The 21,991-nt window shown below is 36.5% G+C and overlaps 1 protein-coding gene across 6 annotated transcripts in view; it reads left to right on the top strand.

Annotated features, from left to right (window-relative positions):
* LOC121374043 (protein furry-like) overlaps window positions 1-11,227 on the top strand; it is an 80,146-nt gene extending 68,919 nt beyond the window's left edge. For all 6 annotated transcript variants that reach the window (XM_041500923.1, XM_041500927.1, XM_041500924.1 and 3 more), the window contains 9 exons: window positions 601-719; window positions 850-1,063; window positions 2,978-3,068; window positions 3,736-3,800; window positions 4,583-4,681; window positions 5,411-5,605; window positions 6,471-6,667; window positions 7,530-7,627; window positions 8,118-11,227. In XM_041500923.1, coding sequence (XP_041356857.1) covers window positions 601-719; window positions 850-1,063; window positions 2,978-3,068; window positions 3,736-3,800; window positions 4,583-4,681; window positions 5,411-5,605; window positions 6,471-6,667; window positions 7,530-7,627; window positions 8,118-8,272 — 1,233 coding nt within the window. In that variant the 3' untranslated portion in view covers window positions 8,273-11,227. The remainder of the gene's footprint in view (window positions 1-600; window positions 720-849; window positions 1,064-2,977; window positions 3,069-3,735; window positions 3,801-4,582; window positions 4,682-5,410; window positions 5,606-6,470; window positions 6,668-7,529; window positions 7,628-8,117) is intronic.
* Window positions 11,228-21,991: the final 10,764 nt, after the last annotated feature.

Genomic DNA, 21,991 nt, shown 5'->3' with positions numbered 1-21,991 from the left:
AACAGTCGGGGAATAGACATTGTTTTTGGAATATTTCACAAATAATTGGGGATAATAATTGATAAGTAATAAAAATATGATTTCACCCCCCTCCCCCATTAAGATTCTGAGTAATGATCACATTTTAGTTTTCCATTCATTTTCATGTTGTACAGTCAGTCATTAGCTACGGCACTATACTACTTCAAGGGCGGGACGTAGTCCAGTGGTAAAGTGTTCGCTTGATGCATGGTCGGTCCAGGATCGATCCCCGTCGGTGGAACCATTGAGCTATTTCTCATTCCAGCTAGTGCACCACAACTGGTGTGACAAAGGCTGTGGTATGTACTATCCTGTCTGTGGGATGGTGCATATAAAAGATCCCTTGCTGCTAATCGAAAAGAGTAGCCCATGAAGTGGCGACAGCAGGTTTCCTCTCAATATCTGTGTGGTCCTTAACCATATGTCTGACGCCATATAATCGTAAACAAAATGTGTTGAGTGTGTTGTTAAATAAAACATTTCCTTTCCTTTCCTTTATACTACTTCAATTAACAATATTTGTAAGTGATTATATGTGGTAGTAAATTATCCGTCCAACTAGAAATCTGTATATTTCAGTCCGAGAGTTCTGCAGCTGAGGATGATGGTGTCCCTCAAGATCTTCCAGTGGCTGGGTCAATAGTCGTCCAGCACGCCACACTCGAACGCAGGCAATCCAGCCAGCTCACAGCTTCCACGTAAATATGTTTTAAAATGTGTATTAACATATTCAGGTCTAATACTCGTCAGTTTATACTGTGATATATGATTCAGCACTTGAACATGTCCACATGTTTGTATAAAATGATTGTTTTGTTTTTATGACAGTCGTAGCTTGTGCAGCAACCCGAGCGAGACTGACCTTGTTGACCTGAGTTCGGCGACGGCGTCTCCAAGTTTCTCCCACCTGCACAATCTGTGTCTGAGTCTGCAGAGCGACGAGGTGGAGGAGATCTGGAAGAGTCACGTGACCAAGGTCCTCACTGAGGTGTCGCTGTCCCACTCTCTCAGCACCTTCCAGATATTCCCTCGTCTGTTCAGGGTAAGTGGTCGTATTCCAGATATTCCCTCGTCTGTTCAGGGTAAGTGGTCGTATTCCAGATATTCCCTCGTCTGTTCAGGGTAAGTGGTCGTATTCCAGATATTCCCTCGCCTCTTCAGGGTAAGTGGTGGTATTCCAGATATTCCCTCGCCTCTTCAGGGTAAGTGGTCTCATTCCAGATATTCCCTCGCCTCTTCAGGGTAAGTGGTCGTATTCCAGATATTCCCTTGTCTGTTGAGGGTAAGTGGTTGTATTCCAGATATTCCCTCGCCTCTTCAGGGTAAGTGGTCGTATTCCAGATGTTCCCTCGTCTGTTCAGGGTAAGTGGTCGTATTCCAGATATTCCCTCACCTCTTCAGGGTAAGTGGTCTCATTCCAGATGTTCCCTCGCCTCTTCAGGGTAAGTGGTCGTATTCCAGATATTCTCTCGCCTCTTCAGGGTAAGTGGTCGTATTCCAGATATTATCTCGCCTCTTCAGGGTAAGTGGTCTCATTCCAGATATTCCCTCGCTTCTTCAGGGTAAGTGGTCTCATTCCAGATATTCCCTCGCCTCTTCAGGGTAAGTGGTCGTATTCCAGATATTCTCTCGCCTCTTCAGGGTAAGTGGTCTCATTCCAGATATTCCCTCGTCTGTTCAGGGTAAGTGGTCGTATTCCAGATATTCCCTCGCCTCTTCAGGGTAAGTGGTCGTATTCCAGATATTCCCTCGTCTGTTCAGGGTAAGTGGTCGTATTCCAGATATTCCCTCACCTCTTCAGGGTAAGTGGTCTCATTCCAGATATTCTCTTGCCTCTTCAGGGTAAGTGGTCGTATTCCAGATATTCTCTCGCCTCTTTAGGGTAAGTGGTCTCATTCCAGATATTCCCTCGCCTCTTCAGGGTAAGTGGTCTCATTCCAGATATTCCCTCGTCTGTTCAGGGTAAGTGGTCGTATTCCAGATATTCCCTCGCCTCTTCAGGGTAAGTGGTCTCATTCCAGATATTCCCTCGTCTGTTCAGGGTAAGTGGTCGTATTCCAGATATTCCCTCGCCTCTTCAGGGTAAGTGGTCTCATTCCAGATATTCCCCCGCCTCTTCAGGGTAAGTGGTCGTATTCCAGATATTCCCTCGTCTGTTCAGGGTAAGTGGTCGTATTCCAGATATTCCCTCGCCTCGTCAGGGTAAGTGGTCTCATTCCAGATGTTCCCTTGCCTCTTCAGGGTAAGTGGTCTCATTCCAGATATTCCCTCGTCTGTTCAGGGTAAGCGGTCGTATTCCAGACATTCCCTCATCTGTTCAGGGTAAGTGGTCGTATTCCAGATATTCCCTCGTCTGTTCAGGGTAAGCGGTCGTATTCCAGACATTCCCTCATCTGTTCAGGGTAAGTGGTCGTATTCCAGATATTCCCTTGCCTCTTCAGGGTAAGTAGTCGTATTGCAGATATTCTCTCGCCTCTTCAGGGTAAGTGGTCTCATTCCAGATATTCCCTCGTCTGTTCAGGGTAAGTGGTCGTATTCCAGATATTCCCTTGCCTCTTCAGGGTAAGTAGTCGTATTGCAGATATTCTCTCGCCTCTTCAGGGTAAGTGGTCTCATTCCAGATATTCCCTCGTCTGTTCAGGGTAAGTGGTCGTATTCCAGATATTCCCTTGCCTCTTCAGGGTAAGTAGTCGTATTGCAGATATTCTCTCGCCTCTTCAGGGTGAGTGGTCTCATTCCAGATATTCCCTCGCCTCTTCATGGTAAGTATTTATATTTCAGATATTCCCTCATCTTTTCAGGGTAAGTGTAATATATTAGAATGTTTATGATGATTTGTGGAAAATACAACCATTATATTGGACCACTAGATTTTTTTTTTTCTGCCATTTTTATCTATTATAACACATCTTTTATTTTGGAGTTGTCATTTTGTCTGTTTGGGTTTTTTTAATAGGAGGTTCGAAGGCGGCTGATGACTATGACCAAGGAATCATGTTATTACATCTCAAAGACAGAAGGGCTGAAGTCTGTGGCATCTCAGATTCATATCCTTTCTGTTTTAATTTAATTACAGTAAGAATGACCATTTTGAAAGTGAGATGACATTACAGTCTGTACATCACAATGGTCATTGATTTCTTCAAATCTTTCTGTCTCATCACAACAAAGTTTAATGGCAATATTTATGTTACATTTCCATTGGTGTGAATGTTTGCTATCAGTTCTATGTTACCTTTCCATTGGTGTGAATGTTTGCTATCAGTTCTATGTTACTTTTCCATTGGTGTGAATGTTTGCTATCAGTTCTATGTTACTTTTTCTACTATAGGTCCTAGATCAGTGCACATGTGGGTCATAGTTGCACCTGTGGATGTTCATCTATATGAAAAATCTCAAAATGTCCTGAAATAATTTTGGAAATATCCTGGTATTCTGGGAGGCTTCTACCTGTATGTCTGAAGACTGTATGTTAGAATGAACAAATGTTTAACATCCATTTGTTTATAAATCAGTGTCCTTTAGTGGTGTTGTTAAATAAAACAAATTAGCTTTTAGGTATAATAACCATGAAATGTGTAACCATAGTTTAAAATATGCTACTGTGTTATAAAACAGTATCTTTCATTTCACTGTCTCAAATACCTTTTTTAACTGTTCAATTAATACATAAATATTATGCACTATATTTGTGTTTTCTTTAACAAAGATCACTGCAGGTCTTGGATCTTCTGTACATGCAGATGGAATGTCCATTTATCTTCATTGAAATAGAAACGGTAAAACATATTCTTAAATATTACTAAGAGTTTGTAATATGATGTGTGATGCTTTTTTCATATGTGATGAGTTTTATCTCAGCGTTTGTTTATTGTATAATTATGTGGGGGTTTTACTTGTATTTACATGAACTGTCACACAAATGATAGTCATCAAAATACATTGTATGCATGGCAGTTGTCTCCACATAACTGACTGCAGACTTTGCAGTTGGAGGAGAGCTAAGAATTGGGTTCCCCGTCACTTCTTGGACACTGGGGCGGGACGTAGCTCAGTGGTAAAGCATGTGCCTGATGTGCGGTTGGTCTAGGGTCGATCCCCGTCGGTGGCACATTAGGCTAATTCTCGTCCCAGCCAGTGTACCTCAATTGGTATATCAAAGGCTGTGGTATGTGTTATCCTGTTTGTGGGATGGTGTATATAAAAGATCCCTTGCTACTAATGGTAAAATGTAGCAGGTTTCCTCTCTAAGATTATATGTGAAAATTACCAAATGTTTGACATCCAGTAGCTGATGATTAATAAATCATGTGCTCTAGTGGTGTCGTCAAACTAAAAACCCTCTTTGAGACTGGTTCAAGGAAAGTGATGATATTTAGCTCCCCTTGGCAATACTATGTGAATTGTTTTTTAATTCCCCAAAGATTAAATATCAATGCTAAATATACATGAGAAATCTGGTAATATCTTAAATGGAGCCACATAATATAAGTTAGGAGAGCAATTAATCTCTGAATATAGTTTTAATCTGTCGGTATTCATGTTTTTAATTTTTCTATAGTTACATGGCACCAGAGTTCTAGAACGTCACCGCTTCTGTGTTCTGGAGATTCAGGAATGTTTTGAAACCTACTGCATGAGGAAGGACCAAGCTGAAGAGGTAATCATCGCACCCAATAACCAATCTGTATTTTTTGGTGCTGGGGTATTGTTACACATTCATTCATTATACCATAAAATGATACATTTAATTTTTGCTTTTAAATTATTTTGGCCTGAATTTTTTACATGAATTTCATTGCCAGAGCCAATGCTAATACTTTTAATATAATATGTTGAAATTGACCTTTGTTGGATCACATAACTGAACCTGCCCAGCATTTTTGACAAAATACAAATTTCTAGGATTAACTGCAGTCTATAATTTTTGTAAATCACCTTTTATTCCATCTGTATGTCTTTTCACATACTATGACTGCATCTAGAATGAGGTTTTTTTTATTGCATCAGTTTGGTATTTTTACATATTGATTAGATAATAGTTATATCTCTTTTTGGCAGAGTTATGAGTGTTTGGTTCTTTCATTATGAGACATAGGTAAATTATTTAACACATTTGTGGAAATTATTTTTGGTTTATGTAAAAAAAAGTCACATGGAGAACTAGACATGTGAGTAAAGTAATAGTTTGTACAATTGTGCAGAGGCCGACAGTTACTAATGTCACACTAGATTGAATAGGTATTTTTCATTTGCAAATTGTAGTGATCATATTTCCATATCGTCATTATATTGGATAGTTATTACCTGTGTAGACTGTAACTGAAAGACCTAAATGTAGAGTGCCAGAAACAAATCTTTATATTATTATTAATTTGTGTTTCCACAGAGTTTGGAACGGTTGAAGTCGTCTATCAAACACCAGTCGCTGAGTGACGGGGGCAGTGCCACGCTGCTGGCTGGTGAAGAACAGAAGGTTGACCTGTGTCGGAAACTCTACAAGCTGGTATTTCAGCTTGTTCTTCTCTTCGAAAGTTACTTGAAACTTTTGGAGGTTTTCCACACAGTCACGTCATCTCCACAGGTAAACTACACTGAAAACAAAACAAGTAACTTGTAAAAAATAGCAGAAAATACATTGTTCTGAAATAATTAGTGAAGTGATTAATGTTCATCAGTAATGGGTTTTTTTAATAAAGTCATGGTCACACAGACAGTTGACTTACTAAATGTTTAATAAAAGATATAATAATAATAATTTATCTGAAAATATATACAATTAATTTGTCTCAAAAAGTACTTTATTCTGTATAGCTATATGCCTTTACTTGCATTTCAGTCATATTTAGATCAACCAAAGTCTGCTCCTAACTAAACATAACCTTTTGACAAATGGCATGTACAGGTGTAGTACTCACCTGTGTGTTTGACACCCAATAGCCAATCTCTCTGTTGTGCTGGGGTGTCTTACAGGTTTATATTATTGTTACAACTATACGGAAACGAGTATTTACCACTGACTGATGTTGTGTGGTTCAGGTGTTAGATATGTCTCGTATTTAACTCTGACTGATATTGTGTGTTTCAGGTGTTAGATATGTCTCGTATTTAACTCTGACTGATGTTGTGTGTTTCAGGTGTTAGATATGTCTCTTATTTAGGTGTTAGATATGTCTCTTATTTACCACTGACTGATGTGTGTTTCAGGTGTTAGATATGTCTCTTATTTACTACTGACTGATGTTGTGTGTTTCAGGCGTTAGATATGTCTCGTATTTACCACTGACTGATGTGTGTTTCAGGTGTTAGATATGTCTCTTATTTACTACTGACTGATGTTGTGTGTTTCAGGCGTTAGATATGTCTCGTATTTACCAATGACTGATGTTGTGTGTTTCAGGTGTTAGATATGTCTCTTATTTACCACTGACTGATGTTGTGTGTTTCAGGTGTTAGATATGTCTCTCCAAGTGTCGGCGGTGAAGGCTGAGCTGAGTAACGCAATGGTGGAGCTGGAGAATGGCCAGGCATCCCCGTTCAGCATGGACAGTAAGGTGATGAACAAACACGAGGCCGTCCTCAGTCTGGCCGAGTACCTACAGAGTCAGCAGTACCTCAAGGCCATTCAGCTGCTGCGCTCATTCAGGTGAGTCCATTACTGACTGGGGACGTTCTGCTCTATTGTCAGGTAGATATATTGGATATCGCATATTCTGTGGCTGTGCCCACAACAGGCATGATTGAACAGTTCTCTGATGGAAGCATGCCCAAAATTACCTACACCCACACATGTGCTGTGTGTGCTGGTCTGTTTGATTTAAGGTGATGTCACACGATACAAGTGTTTCCTACTAGAATAGCCGATTGTGAGAAGACAAACATTATGATCTCATTGATTACTATGCGATCAGCTGTTTTTGTACGAGGCAGTCGTATCGTATGGGGTCACCTTTATGGCTAAATCATCAGCCTTAAGACTGGTAGAAACTGTGTTTGTATTCCAATGCCGAATCCCACTTCGAGTGTGATTTAATTACTCAGTTGGGAGGTGTAAAGCCACTACCTGAGTTACAATCCACTAACATCTGATAATTAAATATGGACTTCTGTCTTGAACAGACTTCTGTGTGCCTGAAATAGTATGCATTAACCTTAATTGGATATAAGCATGAAAATCTAGTTGACCTATTTTGAAGGTAAGACAAATTATGACTCTGTAATGAAATAGATTGATATTGAATTGGTTACATTTACAGTTATGATCATTTGTTTCATGGCAGTATTGGCATTTGAAAGAGTTCAGTGGAGATTTTTTATTTATGTAGTAGTGTTGGTATAAAGTGCTAGCTACTGGCAGTAGCTAGTGGGAATTTCCCTATTAGCTCGGTAGAGCACTGGACTCTCGTACTGAGAGTCTGTGGTTCGAATCCCCTCAGTGGAGGTTGATTTTTATCTGTTACATTTATACTATAGACTAGTAAAATTTTAAATTAAAATTGTTATTCTAGATCTCTGTGGCCCAACGACATATTTGGCACGACGTCTGAAGACGACATCACTGCCTTGTTGAATATCCACTGCAGTGGTATGGCAGAGAAGAAAACAGGTATGTGTAAAATAAAATGTTATCATTTAGTTCCTGTGAAACAAAACATGATTGACTTATGTACTAATTGATTCTGCATGTCCATCTTAATTACCTTTATAGTGATGGTATTTGACCAATATTTTAGCTTATTGTTAAGTAGTAATGTATGATTTATTTCCAAATTACAGTTCAAAATCACTAATTAAAACAGTTCTCATCTCAGTAACCACTGACAGCTAACCAATAATTTCTTGTCTTGCATAGACAGTCCATAAGATGAGGTGTCAGACCTCACTGTCGGCCACTGACACTACTTGGCAAGTAATCATAATGTTCTGGGAATACGGATCACAAAGCTGAGGTGTATGCCCAGGACAGTGTGCTTGAACTTCAAGTGAACATAAGCACTTTTTCAGGGTAAAAGTGAATAAAGTGAAATTTTTCTAGCCATCATTATATGTGTTTCTTATCCAGTGTTCTTGACAAGGTTTCTGGTTTCTGTTTTCAGGAATATTTGTTCTCACACGGGTTGACCTCGAGTTGGGCCAGCTGTACACTCAGCTGATGGACATCAACATTCACCTCAACAGCGGCTATGCCAGCGCCGTCACGTCCTCCAGCACAGAGCTGGTCCTCCGCTCCACCGACTCCAGCACGCTCTGATTGTCGGCCCTCTTCATCCGTTACAACTCAACACATTCTGAGGAGAGGTTCAAATTAGCTTTCTTGATCTGTTATGAGGGAGCAGTTGTCATAATTTTTGTAGATTACGACATGATTATTATAAGAGCCATCATACTTAGTAGAAATTGGTTTACACTTGTGCTGATGTTGAGCAGAAATTCAGTTTAGATTTGTATACTGATGTTGCCCACCAAATTAGCTTTCTTCATCTGTTATGAAGGATCATTGGTCATCATTTTTGTAGAATTCAACTTGATTATTATAAGAGCCGTCATACTTTGCAGAAATTTACTTTAGACTTGTGCTGTTGTTGAGCAGAAATGCAGTTTAGATTTGTGCTGATGTTGCCAAACAAATTGACTTTCTTTATCTGTTACGATCGAACATTTGTCATCATTTGTTTAGAGTCTAACATGGCATAAAAGCAGAAATTCAGTTTACACTTGTGCTGATGTTGCCCACCAAATTAGCAAATTAGCTTTCTTCATGTGTTATGATTGAGCATTTGTCATCATTTACATAGATTACAACTGTGACATGGTGTGGAAGTTTTTATAACAGGCATTCAGTTTACATGTGTGCTGATCTTGTTGACCATGTTTTAAATTATGGTGCATAACAGTTTGTTTGATAAGATGGTTATCATTTATCCTAACTTTTTCAGAGTTTACCAGAGTGGTGCTCATTGACAGTGGTTGATGGTAATATTTGAAAGTTTGGATGTAGACTGCATGCAGTCAGTAAGGCAGTAAGAAATAACCAATTGTCATGTGGAATACCACTCCACTCATTATATGGAGGTCTTGTAAAAAGTGTTCACCATTTTGTACATTAATTGTTTGATGTTTACATCACATTTTCATAATTATAACATTATACGTTTTTCTTAGAATGTTGATTTGGAAGTGATGTGAATGGAAAATAATTTCTCATGATTTTGCCTGTTGAGACGTGTTTGTGCTGATGTCTTGGCTAGCATTATATCACATGTGAGTTTCATCATGGTAGAAGTGTTAGTGACATATTTTTACTGTTATACCCATATGAGATTTAGGACAACTGTTGAGTGATATCATATTTGTTGCAGTGATACCAAAGGCCAGTATTTTTATTATTATCATTAATGATACTAATAACCTACTGATTGTGAAAATTCTAGTCCAAACGGTTACATGTATATTTATGATTTTGAATAAATATTGACACTAGGTAAAATTGTTAAACCTAGTTAACTATTTTTGTAGTGTAGTGTTGTAATATCTGAACGACTTTGTAGTGTGAAAGGCTCATTTAGTAAGAAAAAAGAGATACTAAACTCTCTACTTTTTTGATATACGGTTTATATTCCTTGTGAAATGATGTTAATTTTTCACTAAAGTTCATGACTATTTCACTGGGGACATAAACTTGATCAGAGATGGACACTAATATAACTGAATGTCCTGTTATCATTAATTAGTCTTCCATTAAGCAAAACATCCTGTATCTTTTATTTTTGCTACTGGATTAGTTACCGTAAGTGTTGATAGATGGTTGTCGTAGAAAACTATTTATTAATTTCCCAAATAACAACTGTTTCGTTCTATAATTCATTTTATGGATTATTGTATAATGCTGTTTTGTTCATTATCAACAGTTTCAGAGAAGGTTAGTTTGAGAAAAATGTCAATATACTGTGAGCTATTTCAGTATTTTAGTTATAACAGTGCAATCAATTTACAATATACTTTTTTCCTTGCATTTTTATTTAAATTTTAAACAATCATTTCTTTGTTTTGTTGATGTACATGTATAATCTATAACATATGTTCCATATGTTATGTATTAATGTATGTAATAAATGACTGGTACTTACTCAACTTAACTAATACACTAATACAGTTTACTTTGGTAAACATCATATAGTTTACCAAACTGAATTTGGTATGCCACATACATTTTACATGTACAGAAAATAAATAAGTAAATAAATAAATGTCAAATGAATAAATAATAAATATTAATTTTGTACTTGTTGAAATTTTCAGCAAAAGGCTTGCACATATTTAGCACTTCTCCAGGTTGTTTGAGGTAACTGAGGTTTAATTCAGTTTTTTTTCAATCTGTCAATTTGTTTTAAAATATAAATATGACCATCGATACATTTCTTTGTACATGTAATAGATTTATACTATTATAAGAAATATTATTTTTCATCTCTTTATCCCATTTCATCTTTTTTCTATTAAATTTTAAGTATTTTGTCAGATTTTAATCTGAAATTACCTATATTTAACTATGGTATAATCTTCAGCTTTTTTAACAGATTATTTCAGCTTTTATTTTGTAATGGGTATCATATCTCTGTACTATATTTTTGGATACCATATATGTTATGTATATTTGTGGATATAATGTTGAAGGCTCAAATGAGTGGTTTAGAATACACCTCATCTATAGTTCACATAAATATGAGTCTTTAAAATATCCTGAATATATGTTTGTTATATTGCATCAAAAACTATAAAAATTGTGTAATAATTATTCAATTTTTTTGTGTTTTCTTTAAATAACAACCAAAAACCCAAACTATATTTGTAATAATAATAAAATTAAAATTAAAAAACCCAGCTGTGTAGCTTTTTCCATCATAGCATTGAAATGTAATTTTATTAAGGCATGAAAGTCCCTCCTAATTAAATACTTGTATAGCTTTATGTACTTTTAATACAAATAGCATTTAGTCTGTTTGCTAATGAATAATAAACATTCAAATATCTAGTTGTTTTTGGACTAAAAGGGTCAATTATTGTTTGTTTGGTGGGGTTTTTTTTACTACATACATCTGATGATTGAAATATTATTTACTTAATATGTATTTTAATAACATTGTTTAAGATCTGTATTAATTATATGAATGCCATTTTCTTAGATAATAAACTAATTTCACTCATATTCTTTTATTACATTTTCTTATTGGTGGTTAGATTTGAGATACTCAGTACATGGTAACCAAACTTAGGTGATCCCTATTGGTGGCCCATTTGGGCTATTTCTTCATTCCAGCCAATGCTCAACAACTGGTGAAACAAAGGCTATGGTATGTGATATCCTGTCTGTAGCCCATGGAGTAGCTGCAGTAGGTTTCCTCTCTGATTATTTTTATGTCCCATGCTATATAGTATCATGAAACTAACATCAGAAGCAGATTTTCTTGACAAGAGTGACAGAAAAAGGCTCATAATGGGCTGTCAGTTGTTGATAAAGTCAAATTAACTTGGTGATGATTATAATCAAAAGGTCATCATAAATTAACTTGGTGATGATTATAATCAAAATGTCATCATAAATTCACTTGGTGATGATTATAATCAAAAGGTCATCATAAATTCACTTGGTGATGATTATAATCAAAAGGTCATCATAAATTAACTTGGTAATGATTATAATCAAAATGTCATCATAAATTCACTTGGTGATGATTATAATCAAAAGGTCATCATAAATTAACTTGGTGATGATTATAATCAAAAGGTCATCATAAATTCACTTGGTGATGATTATAATCAAAATGTCATCATAAATTAACTTGGTGATGATTATAATCAAAAGGTCATCATAAATTCACTTGGTGATGATTATAATCAAAATGCCATCATAAATTAACTTGGTGATGATTATAATCAAAATGCCATCATAAATTCACTTGGTGATGATTATAATCAAAATGCCATCATAAATTCACTTGGTGATGATTATAATCAAAATGCCATCATAAATTAACTTGGTGATGATTATAATCAAAAGATTATTGGTTGGGCTCTCTTGGGTGATGATCGATTATAAACATCCACAATCAATGTGGAAAACGTAACTAATTGTTCCTCCAGTTTATATGATGCAATTAATGTAAATATGTTTGGGTTGGGGTTTCTTTTCATGAGTACATAAAGAAAAGCAAAAATAACTTCAAATCATTATTAAAGGTGAAAATAGTTCTTTGTAGAGTCGGGTAAACACAACAATGGGTGCGTGATACTTAATCCTCGTGTTTTATATGATTCTAACTGATTGTGTGATCACAAGATGATTGGTTGGTGTAAACTGATTATAACCAATGATCAGTGATAAAATTCAGACTGATTCCCAACACTACATTAAATATATGCCAGTGTATTAGGATCCTTGCAGCAGTAATGTATAACTCATTGTATGTCCATAGATACATTTAGACTATTTACTATACTCTCTTTAAAAATAAAAAACACTTCACAGCAGTACTTATTCTGATGAGCTGTCCAGTGGTAATTTTGATTTATTAAACTAGTCTGAGTGGCAGTCCTCTTTGTGGCGGTGCAAGGATTAAATCTCCAGTAAAGGATCTCGGGAGTGGCTGTCCTCCTATAGACGAGGCATTAGATAGAGATTAATGGAATCGACCACTATTTTGCCAAAAGGCCACTGGACTATGCATTGTGCAGAGATACAACCCTGGTCACATATTGGGGTTTTGTCGTTCAGATTTAGAACTTTGATCAAGAATGCCGATGGATTTTGATACCAAATGTTTTATAAAATTATACAAAGTCCTATACACTGAAGTTTGGTGATCCTTTGTTATGGCTAACTTAAACAAAAATAGACAAAAAGGCATCTGCCTTAAACTAAATTTTCATTTTATTTAACTATTATCACGAAAATTCTGCAATTTAAAGTAAAGCTGTGTTTTTACGTACTCTACAAAAGGGAGATTTAGAAGCGAATGTTGAGTTTCTTTTTACTGTAATGCCATTAAAAATATGCGTACACATGCACCTCTATCGTGGACCACACCACTATATATACCGTTCAGTACTAGGTCAAAAAAGCAATGTTAGAAACCAAATAGTTTAAAATGTGCCGAGGTGTCGTTAAACAAATGGTGCTTTCCTTTCAATACATTATAGACACGAGTGACCATGGTGTATAATGTATTGTTGAATACACATTAACATAAGCAAATATATCTCATTTGTGTACACACACACATCATTTGGTGTACCCATCTGTTTGCACACATCCGATGATCTATTGACAAATATTCTAATAGCCGTCATACGGCGCACTATCTGCAATTTGAACCGCCGCTTGGTGCCTCCGATTCAGTAATCCTACTTATTCGTAATTCTATTTCTCTACACCAACTATCTCCACTCTCTAACTCTTGTTTGTTTTTCTGATTCTCTTTAAGAGTGTTCCAAACTTTTGTTTGTTCTAGAAGAAACACGAACCAAGTAATAGTCGATAACAGTCAACTCCCTTTTCTCTTGACTAATTCCTTTATAGCACTTGGTTCCGCGGATAATGTTGGAGTTATTTTCAGGTACCAGTCATATTACGTGTTTTTGTCTGGGACTCTGCATTGTATTATGTGGTAACAAAATGGTTCTGATGTGTGTACTGCTATCCATACACGTACTGGAGATGACGTTTTATGTACAAAAGAATCACTTTTATTCTGTATACTTCTCTGGTCGTCTCAGATATTGTTAACAGCTGTAGATCAGTGAAAGGTGGGTAATTTTGTTAATTTATATTTAGATGATTGTGAATCGTTTTCTCGACTGAAACTTAAAATGTTTAAAGTGGAAAATTTTATTTCTGTATCAGTCATTCAAAAATAAAAGTAGCAACTAAAACCTCTTGTTTTACAGTAGGGCTATGTATACATGTGTTTAGCAGTATTCTTATATTACTTTATTTAATATTCATTTTAAGTGTTCTTCCTACAGTAAGCTAATGTGAATGAAACATGCAAAACTTTACTGAAAATTATTTTAAAAACAAATTCCCAGTATTCTATTATTTGATATAAAAATTAACCTTCAGATCACAAAACTAAACAAATTAGTGATTGTCATGCTATTATATTCCGAAGAAGAATTACCAAATATGAACTATCCAAATAAAAAGGTCATATAACCAAGTATGTTGTCATAATTATATCCAAAACATTGTTAAGTGGGTTAGCTAATTGGCATAATTATATTATTATGTATTTATGTTACATTAACATAATCAATCTAGCTTTCCTGCCGACAAAAAAAAAAAAAAAAAAAAAAAAGCTGCTTTTTTTTAATTGTTAATTTAAAGACTTTTTTTTTTTTATACCTAGTGAAACTCTAACACCTTGTGAAAGTTTTGATCGTGTCCCGATGTATGATTCTCCGATCTCCTACGTGCGTGCTCAGTCAATGTGCAAACGAGATTTTGTTCTGTACAGGTTGTGTGTTTACACCTAAAATCTCATATCGCACTCCGTGTAAGTCGTATCAAATGAATTACCCAGATGAAAATAGTTCGCACCTCCGTCGATATCTCGGCAATGAGTGCTATCACTGCACGTTCCGGGTGAAAAAGAAATCGTCAATTTACCCGCTAACAGATAAATCTGGCATAACAAACAACAGGTGTATTTCCACAACGCTGGTTATAACGGTCGCTATTATTCGCGGGATGTTTCTTACCTGTGTTGTTGAAATTCCATTATACCCGTAGACGATTGAGACACTCATAATCAGACACCTGATAAAGTTCAGTGGTATCGTTCCTAGAACTCGCTGAATGTCGTCCAATCTAGCGATCTTAGTCTTCGTGTGGTGTTAAGATGGTACAAGCAAAAGCAATTTCCAATTTAATCCACAAAGAGGATATTTAAAAAGAGATAGTATTAGCTTTGTTATTATCTGTTGTGTCAGTGAAAGCTTACTTTAAAAAAGAAGTGACACCTTTATTAACTGGCACTTTTAGAAGTGTGATGGAATATGCAATTCTGTTTATTCTAATTTCTCGATAAAGATGAACAGAATCGTTAAGACACAAATCAAGGTGATGTACAGTATTATCAATTGCAAGACGTGGGTTTAACAGGTGAGTATATTTTAAAAGATGTACTGATAAATAACAGCTATCTGTTTGTGTTACATTCGTCTCACAAACATACATACCAAACATTGTCATGCCTATTATTTTCATGCATACATAAACTCACACTCGCGGAACACGGCGGACTACATTATTAAGCCATGTGCAAATACGTCTTTTATTTATAATACGTTCATATACTAAAGCTGACCTGGTAATTCTTTTTATGTTGTTTTTTCTTGATTGTTTTGTGTAGGTCAGTGTGTCCCTTTGAGACTGTAACTGATATACCAAGATACGACTCTATTTTAACTGCAATAAATAACATAATCCCTCTTTCCTCGATTATAACGTAAGGCAAAAACCTACTAATTAAAATTTAACGCATCCGCCCGCCAAACAACTATTTGACATGCACTTGCATCCACCGAAGGTTCAAGCATGTCTATCGCGGGCATATCCTCCGACAAATGTGTAGAAGACTGGTCCATTCGTATAATTTAGTTATTAAAATTTGGGTGGGTTTTTTTGTTGTTTTTTTTGGGGGGGGGGGGGTGTGGGAGTGTCTTAAACATAATATATTTCGCACTTCTTTGTTGAAACTTTCTAAATATCCTGACATACATGTCACACTGTTTTTTTATATTGTCCTGGGACTGGATCTAGCTCGGTGAATCCACCAGTACAGACAATCATTTATATTTAATCAAGACATTTGGCTACAGTAGGTGTCAACAGAAATGGGTGTCCTTTTACTATCTTGCTTCAAGTATAAAGTTTTGCCAATTCATTGTTTCGGGTTGCCCTGCTGTCTGTAGTATTGGAATACAATAATACATGGCGCAACACATTTAGGCTACGATGCATTATGAATATATTAAGTGAATTGAATAGTAGCTCAAAATTATTTTAATGCAAAATAAAAACATATATAGGGTCAAACCTGTGTAAAGAGACCAACTTTTTATTCTCCCAAATCATCTAATATATAATACAAACTGACCTGTATTAAGGAGCCATCTGTCTTAAAAAGCCACTTTTTGATATTCTCTTTGGTGCCTGCTTAACACATACATTGCGAACTATGGAGTCAATGACCTAACTGTAGCTAGTTACAATCTATCTAGAGATAAGTAAACTTGTGTACTACAATATATTTCGTATTTAGGTACAGGCTGTATTGATCCCAACAACGTGTGAACAATAGCACACTAACCTAATATACTGGTGAGCGCTGAATAAATCCCATTGTGTTCGTCTCAATATTGGCACCTACACATGCTGAATATGTGTGTGAGACATATTTTAATATTATATATATATATATATATATATACTCTTCAAAAAAAGAAACACAAATGGGTTATAACTCCGATTTTATGTTTCCTACCGGTTCATGCTTTGTGAATATAAGGTCATTGCATGTCCCAAACACATTCCCACGGTTACATTCGATAAAACGCAGCTACTGTACAATAAAGTTCCAAAATGTGAATATTCGCAAAAACGCAGCCACGTGCAAACCATGTCACCACTGCACGTGCGTTGTCTGCACGTGCAACATGAACACCAACAGTATAAAAGTGCAGGGTGTTCGCTTGCCTGGCCTCTGTATCTGGCCGACAGTTGACAATCCAGGACATGCCACGTCTCAGTGAACCGCAGAGAAACAATGCCATCGGCTGACTAGACGCAGGCGAATCCAGAACGGCCGTTGCCAGGGCATTCCATGTGTCCCCAAGCACCATCTCCAGACTGTGGGACCGTTACCAGCAACATGGATCAACACGTGACCTCCCTAGATCCGGTCGACCACGGGTCACTACCCCCGGGCAGGACCGCTATATCCGGGTACGCCACCTTCGGGAACGATTGACTACTGCCACCTCCACAGCCGCAGCAATACCAGGTTTGCGCAGGATATCCGACCAGACCGTACGGAACCGCCTACGTGAGGTAGGAATTCGTGCCAGACGTCTAGTTCGAGGTGTCATCTTAACACCACAACACCGTCGACTCCGACTGCAGTGGTGCCAGATTCATCGACAATGGCCTCAACTGCGATGGAGACAGGTGTGGTTCAGTGACGAGTCCCGATTTCTGCTCCGACGTCATGATGGAAGATGTCGCGTGTATAGGCGTCGTGGTGAACGTTATGCGGCAAACTGCGTGCAGGAAGTGGACAGATTCGGCGGGGGTAGTGTCATGGTGTGGGCAGCCATCTCACACACTGGCAGAACTGACCTGGTCCACGTGCAGGGCAACCTGAATGCACAGGGCTACATTGACCAGATCCTCCGGCCACACATCGTTCCAGTTATGGCCAACGCCAACGCAGTGTTCCAACATGACAACGCCAGGCCTCACACAGCACGTCTCACAACGGCTTTCCTACAGAACAACAACATTAATGTCCTTCCTTGGCCATCGATATCACCGGATTTGAACCCAATTGAGCATCTATGGGACGAGTTGGACCGACGCCTCCGACAGCGACAACCACAGCCCCAGACCCTGCCCGAGCTGGCAGCAGCCTTGCAGGCCGAGTGGGCAACCATCCCCCGGGACGTCATCCGTACTCTGGTTGCTTCAATGGGCAGGCGGTGCCAGGCAGTTGTCAACACACGCGGAGGCCACACACGGTATTGACTCCAGATGACCTTGACCTTGGTGGTGTGTCCTATCACTTACTCACAATGGACTAGAGTGAATTGTGAACAATCCTGCAACATTTGGTAATTATCGGAATCACCATTCAATAATTAAATCAATTCTCCAAATGTTACTACAATGTGGTTTTGCGTTTCTTCTTTTGAAGAGTATATATATATATATATATATATATATATATATATATATATATATATTTTTTTTTTTTTTTTTTTTTTTTTTTTTAAGACTATGTAATATAATCACATACTTCTAACTGAAACTACTAAGAGATGAAACACGAAATCTTATGTAATATATATTGGTAACCAAAGCTAGTTGTGTTGACGACAAATTCCATTTCATGTTTCAATGTTGCACATTAAATGACATTAGTATACCTATAACAACTGTTTTACAAATTCTAGTGTAATTAAAATGAATGTATTGTCCAATAGTAAGGATTTGTTAATACAACTTTGCGAATATAACTATAAGACCAAGTTTGAAATTAATACGTGATATGTGAATTTAGAGATATATACATGTAACATACAGTAATTTTATAATAATCTTCCAGTAAGTTATGAACATTGTATCGTATTTTTACCTCATGTACTATATCATGTACATTTATGTGGTCTCAGCGAATATTTTTGTTTAATACACGAAGCCATAGAAAGCACGTCTACTCTCACCTTCTCGTCGATAGCTAGTTATAATAGTTATTAGGCAGTGTTAAATATGTTTTAGCCATACGTTACAGAAACATCTTTGCTTTAAAGCTATAGTGTCGCCTTGACATCTAAAAATATCGATCGTTTGCTGATGTAAAATAGGGAATTACAAATAAACTTGATGATTTAATAAACTCGTTAATATGTTTTCGCTATCATTGTACGCGGTCTTGAGACTGGCTTGATATAATAAAACAAGTCTTTCGCCATGCAACATTTTTACAGAGATCAGAATAAAGAAAGCGTTCCATTCTTATGCCATTCACGGTGAGTGAATATAGTCTATGTGACCTAGACAACTGCATCTAAAGAATCCAACATACCGGATGATTACAACAATAACAACAAAGCAAACAGACAGACAAAACAAAACAAAACATAAATCCACAAAAAAACGTCCCACTTTTAAATCACTTCTATGAGTGAAATTGTCTGCACGACCGCTGTTAGCTTTCTCGGAGAGACAGTCTCATATTGAATAGTCCATGGTTGCAGTCCGGGAACATATAAAGTAAATTTCGAAAGGTTGTGGCCAAAAATAGCAATCAAAGGAATAAAAAAAAATTTTTTTATATATACTGATAATTTAAACATAATAATAATTAAAAATTTTTTTTTTTTTTAATTTAACTTTATTTTTTCCAGTCCCTCACATACAAACACACAGCCCATGTAGAGGAGTATAATTATATGAGTTGTTCAATACAGTAGCATACATACAAACACACAGCCCACGTAGAGGAGTATAATTATGAGTTGTTCAATACAGTAGCATACATACAAGCAGAGTGAAAGCTAAATCAAAACCCCTTAACAAATAAATGTAGTAAGTACATACATATAAAATATTATGTACAATTTAAAACATTATGCTACTGGGTTATTTTGACAATAAAAGTATACAAAGGGACATCATAACTAAATAAAATGAATAAATAATAGTAATAGTAGTAAATAAAATACGTAAATAAAGTAAGTAAGCTAAGTGCATAAATATAAATTATAATACAGCCAAAAATGTGTTACATTGTCTAATATCTAGTGCCTTTAAACGAGATTTCGATTTGTTTTTCTTTTCCAAGATCAAGAACAATTAGTTGCATCAATTCCAATTACTGAAGACCACTTGAAGTCACCAGGGATGTGTGAAGACGTAGAATGTTTGGTGTGAAGACTCCTATATCCCAGAGCAGAAAATCAAGACGACAACGAGAAGATTTTGACAGCATTCGAACTATTGTATCACGAAGGTAGGGTTTTTTACCACCATCAGTAGGATGTATTTCTAAAACCAGCATTTGAACCATTGTATGACGAAGGTAGGGGTTTTACCCACATCAGTAGGATGTATTTCTAAAACCAGCATTCGAACCATTGTATCACGAAGGTAGGGTTTTTACCACCATCAGTAGGATGTATTTCTAAAACCAGCATTCGAACCATTTTGTCACGAAGGTAGGATGTTTAACGACATCAGTAGAATGTATTTCTAAAACCAGCATTCGAACCATTGTATCACGAAGGTAGGGTTTTTACCACCATCAGTAGGATGTATTTCTAAAACCAGCATTCGAACCATTGTATCACGAAGGTAGGGTTTTTACCACCATCAGTAGGATGTATTTCTAAAACCAGCATTCGAACTATTGTGTCACGAAGGTAGGGTTTTTACCACCATCAGTAGGATGTATTTCTAAAACCAGCATTCGAACCATTGTATCACGAAGGTAGGATGTTTATCCACATCAGTAGGATGTATTTCTAAAACCAGCATTCGAACCATTGTATCACGAAGGTAGGGTTTTTACCACCATCAGTAGGATGTATTTCTAAAACCAGCATTCGAACTATTGTGTCACGAAGGTAGGGTTTAAATTACCACCATCAGTAGGATGTATTTCTAAAACCAGCATTCGAACCATTTTGTCACGAAGGTAGGATGTTTAACGACATCAGTAGGATGTATTTCTAAAACCAGCATTCGAACTATTGTTTTACGAAGGTAGGATGTTTACCCACATCAGTAGGCTGCATTTCTAAAACCAGCATTCGAACTATTGTATCACGAAGGTAGGATGTTTACCCACATCAGTAGGCTGCATTTCTAAAATCAGCATTCGAACTATTGTATCACGAAGGTAGGATGTTTAACGACATCAGTAGGATGCATTTCTAAAACCCAAATTCATCAAAGTTCTGACGAGCCTCAAACGGTTGCACCAAGACACTGCATGTATTGAGCTTTTACCAACATATTAGGACAAGCAAGAACGTGTCGGATGTACAACAATAAAATGTGTATGTTGAGCAAGAAACATTCAGTTTCAACAATGATTTAATTATTAATTGTAGGCCTACAATGCGGGGTAGTTTTTATTTATTTAACAAAAATAAATCCTTTTTTTTTCTTTTCTTTTTTTTTTTTTTGGGGGGGGGGGGGGGGGGGGGAGGATAAAAATAGGACTCATTTCTGTCGCATTTATCAAAATAAAATTGTTATTTAGTAGAAATCAACGTGAAAATTACAAAATATTGTAGTTTCAACTTTGATATTGTTTCTTTAATGTGCCCAGTGGTAAAGCGGTCATCTGATGTGCGGTCGGTTTAGATTCGATCCCCGTCGGTGTGCCCATTGGCTAGTGTTCCACAATTGGTGTAACAAAGGCCAAGTGTATAAAATCGTGTAGATGAGAAGAAAATATTACGGAGACGAGGAAACAAAAGGAGGATATAAATTTCTCAATTATTTTTTTTCGCTTAAAAATCCATAATGTATTCGTGTGAGTATTTAAAAGTTGCAACTACATGTACTTTTAAAATGAACACCAGTTGATAATAATGAAAAAAATCCATATCACCCTATAAAGGAATCCGTATCACTTATAAAGGAATCTGTATCACCCTATAAAGAAATCCGTATCACCCTATAGAGGAATCCGTATCACCCTATATCAGCTTTATTTGTTCCATATCAATCAAAATAAACTCATAAATAATCTACATATTTCATTCATAATTCAATAAACGTTAGTTACATGGATATTGTAGCTCTTGGTGTGCTCTTATTCTTTATTTGGATGGTCATTTTCGATTAAAAATAGATATAACTGTATTAATTTGGGGGAAAAAAAGCAATTCAGGCTACAAAACTAACATTAAGGAACCAAACAACCATGAAATGTACGTGTTCGATTAACTAAAGGAATATTGCAATGCAGGAATCAAATTTATACATCCAGGATGTATAAATTTGAAATATTTACGGCCTTTGTATTAATCCTATTACTTACACATGGCACGTGACTGTGCACGTGGTCTCGTTTGACTGAGGGAATCTGTAATCGACACAAAACAAACTTTTTGATCGGACGAAATCCAAATATCGAATTTCAAGCGGACAGAATCCAAATTTGCAGCAGGGCCTGATACC

Source organism: Gigantopelta aegis, chromosome 6, assembly GCF_016097555.1.
Source record: "Gigantopelta aegis isolate Gae_Host chromosome 6, Gae_host_genome, whole genome shotgun sequence".
NCBI classification, from domain to species: Eukaryota; Metazoa; Mollusca; class Gastropoda; order Neomphalida; family Peltospiridae; genus Gigantopelta; species Gigantopelta aegis.
This window is presented reverse-complemented; position numbering and strand designations above follow the sequence as displayed.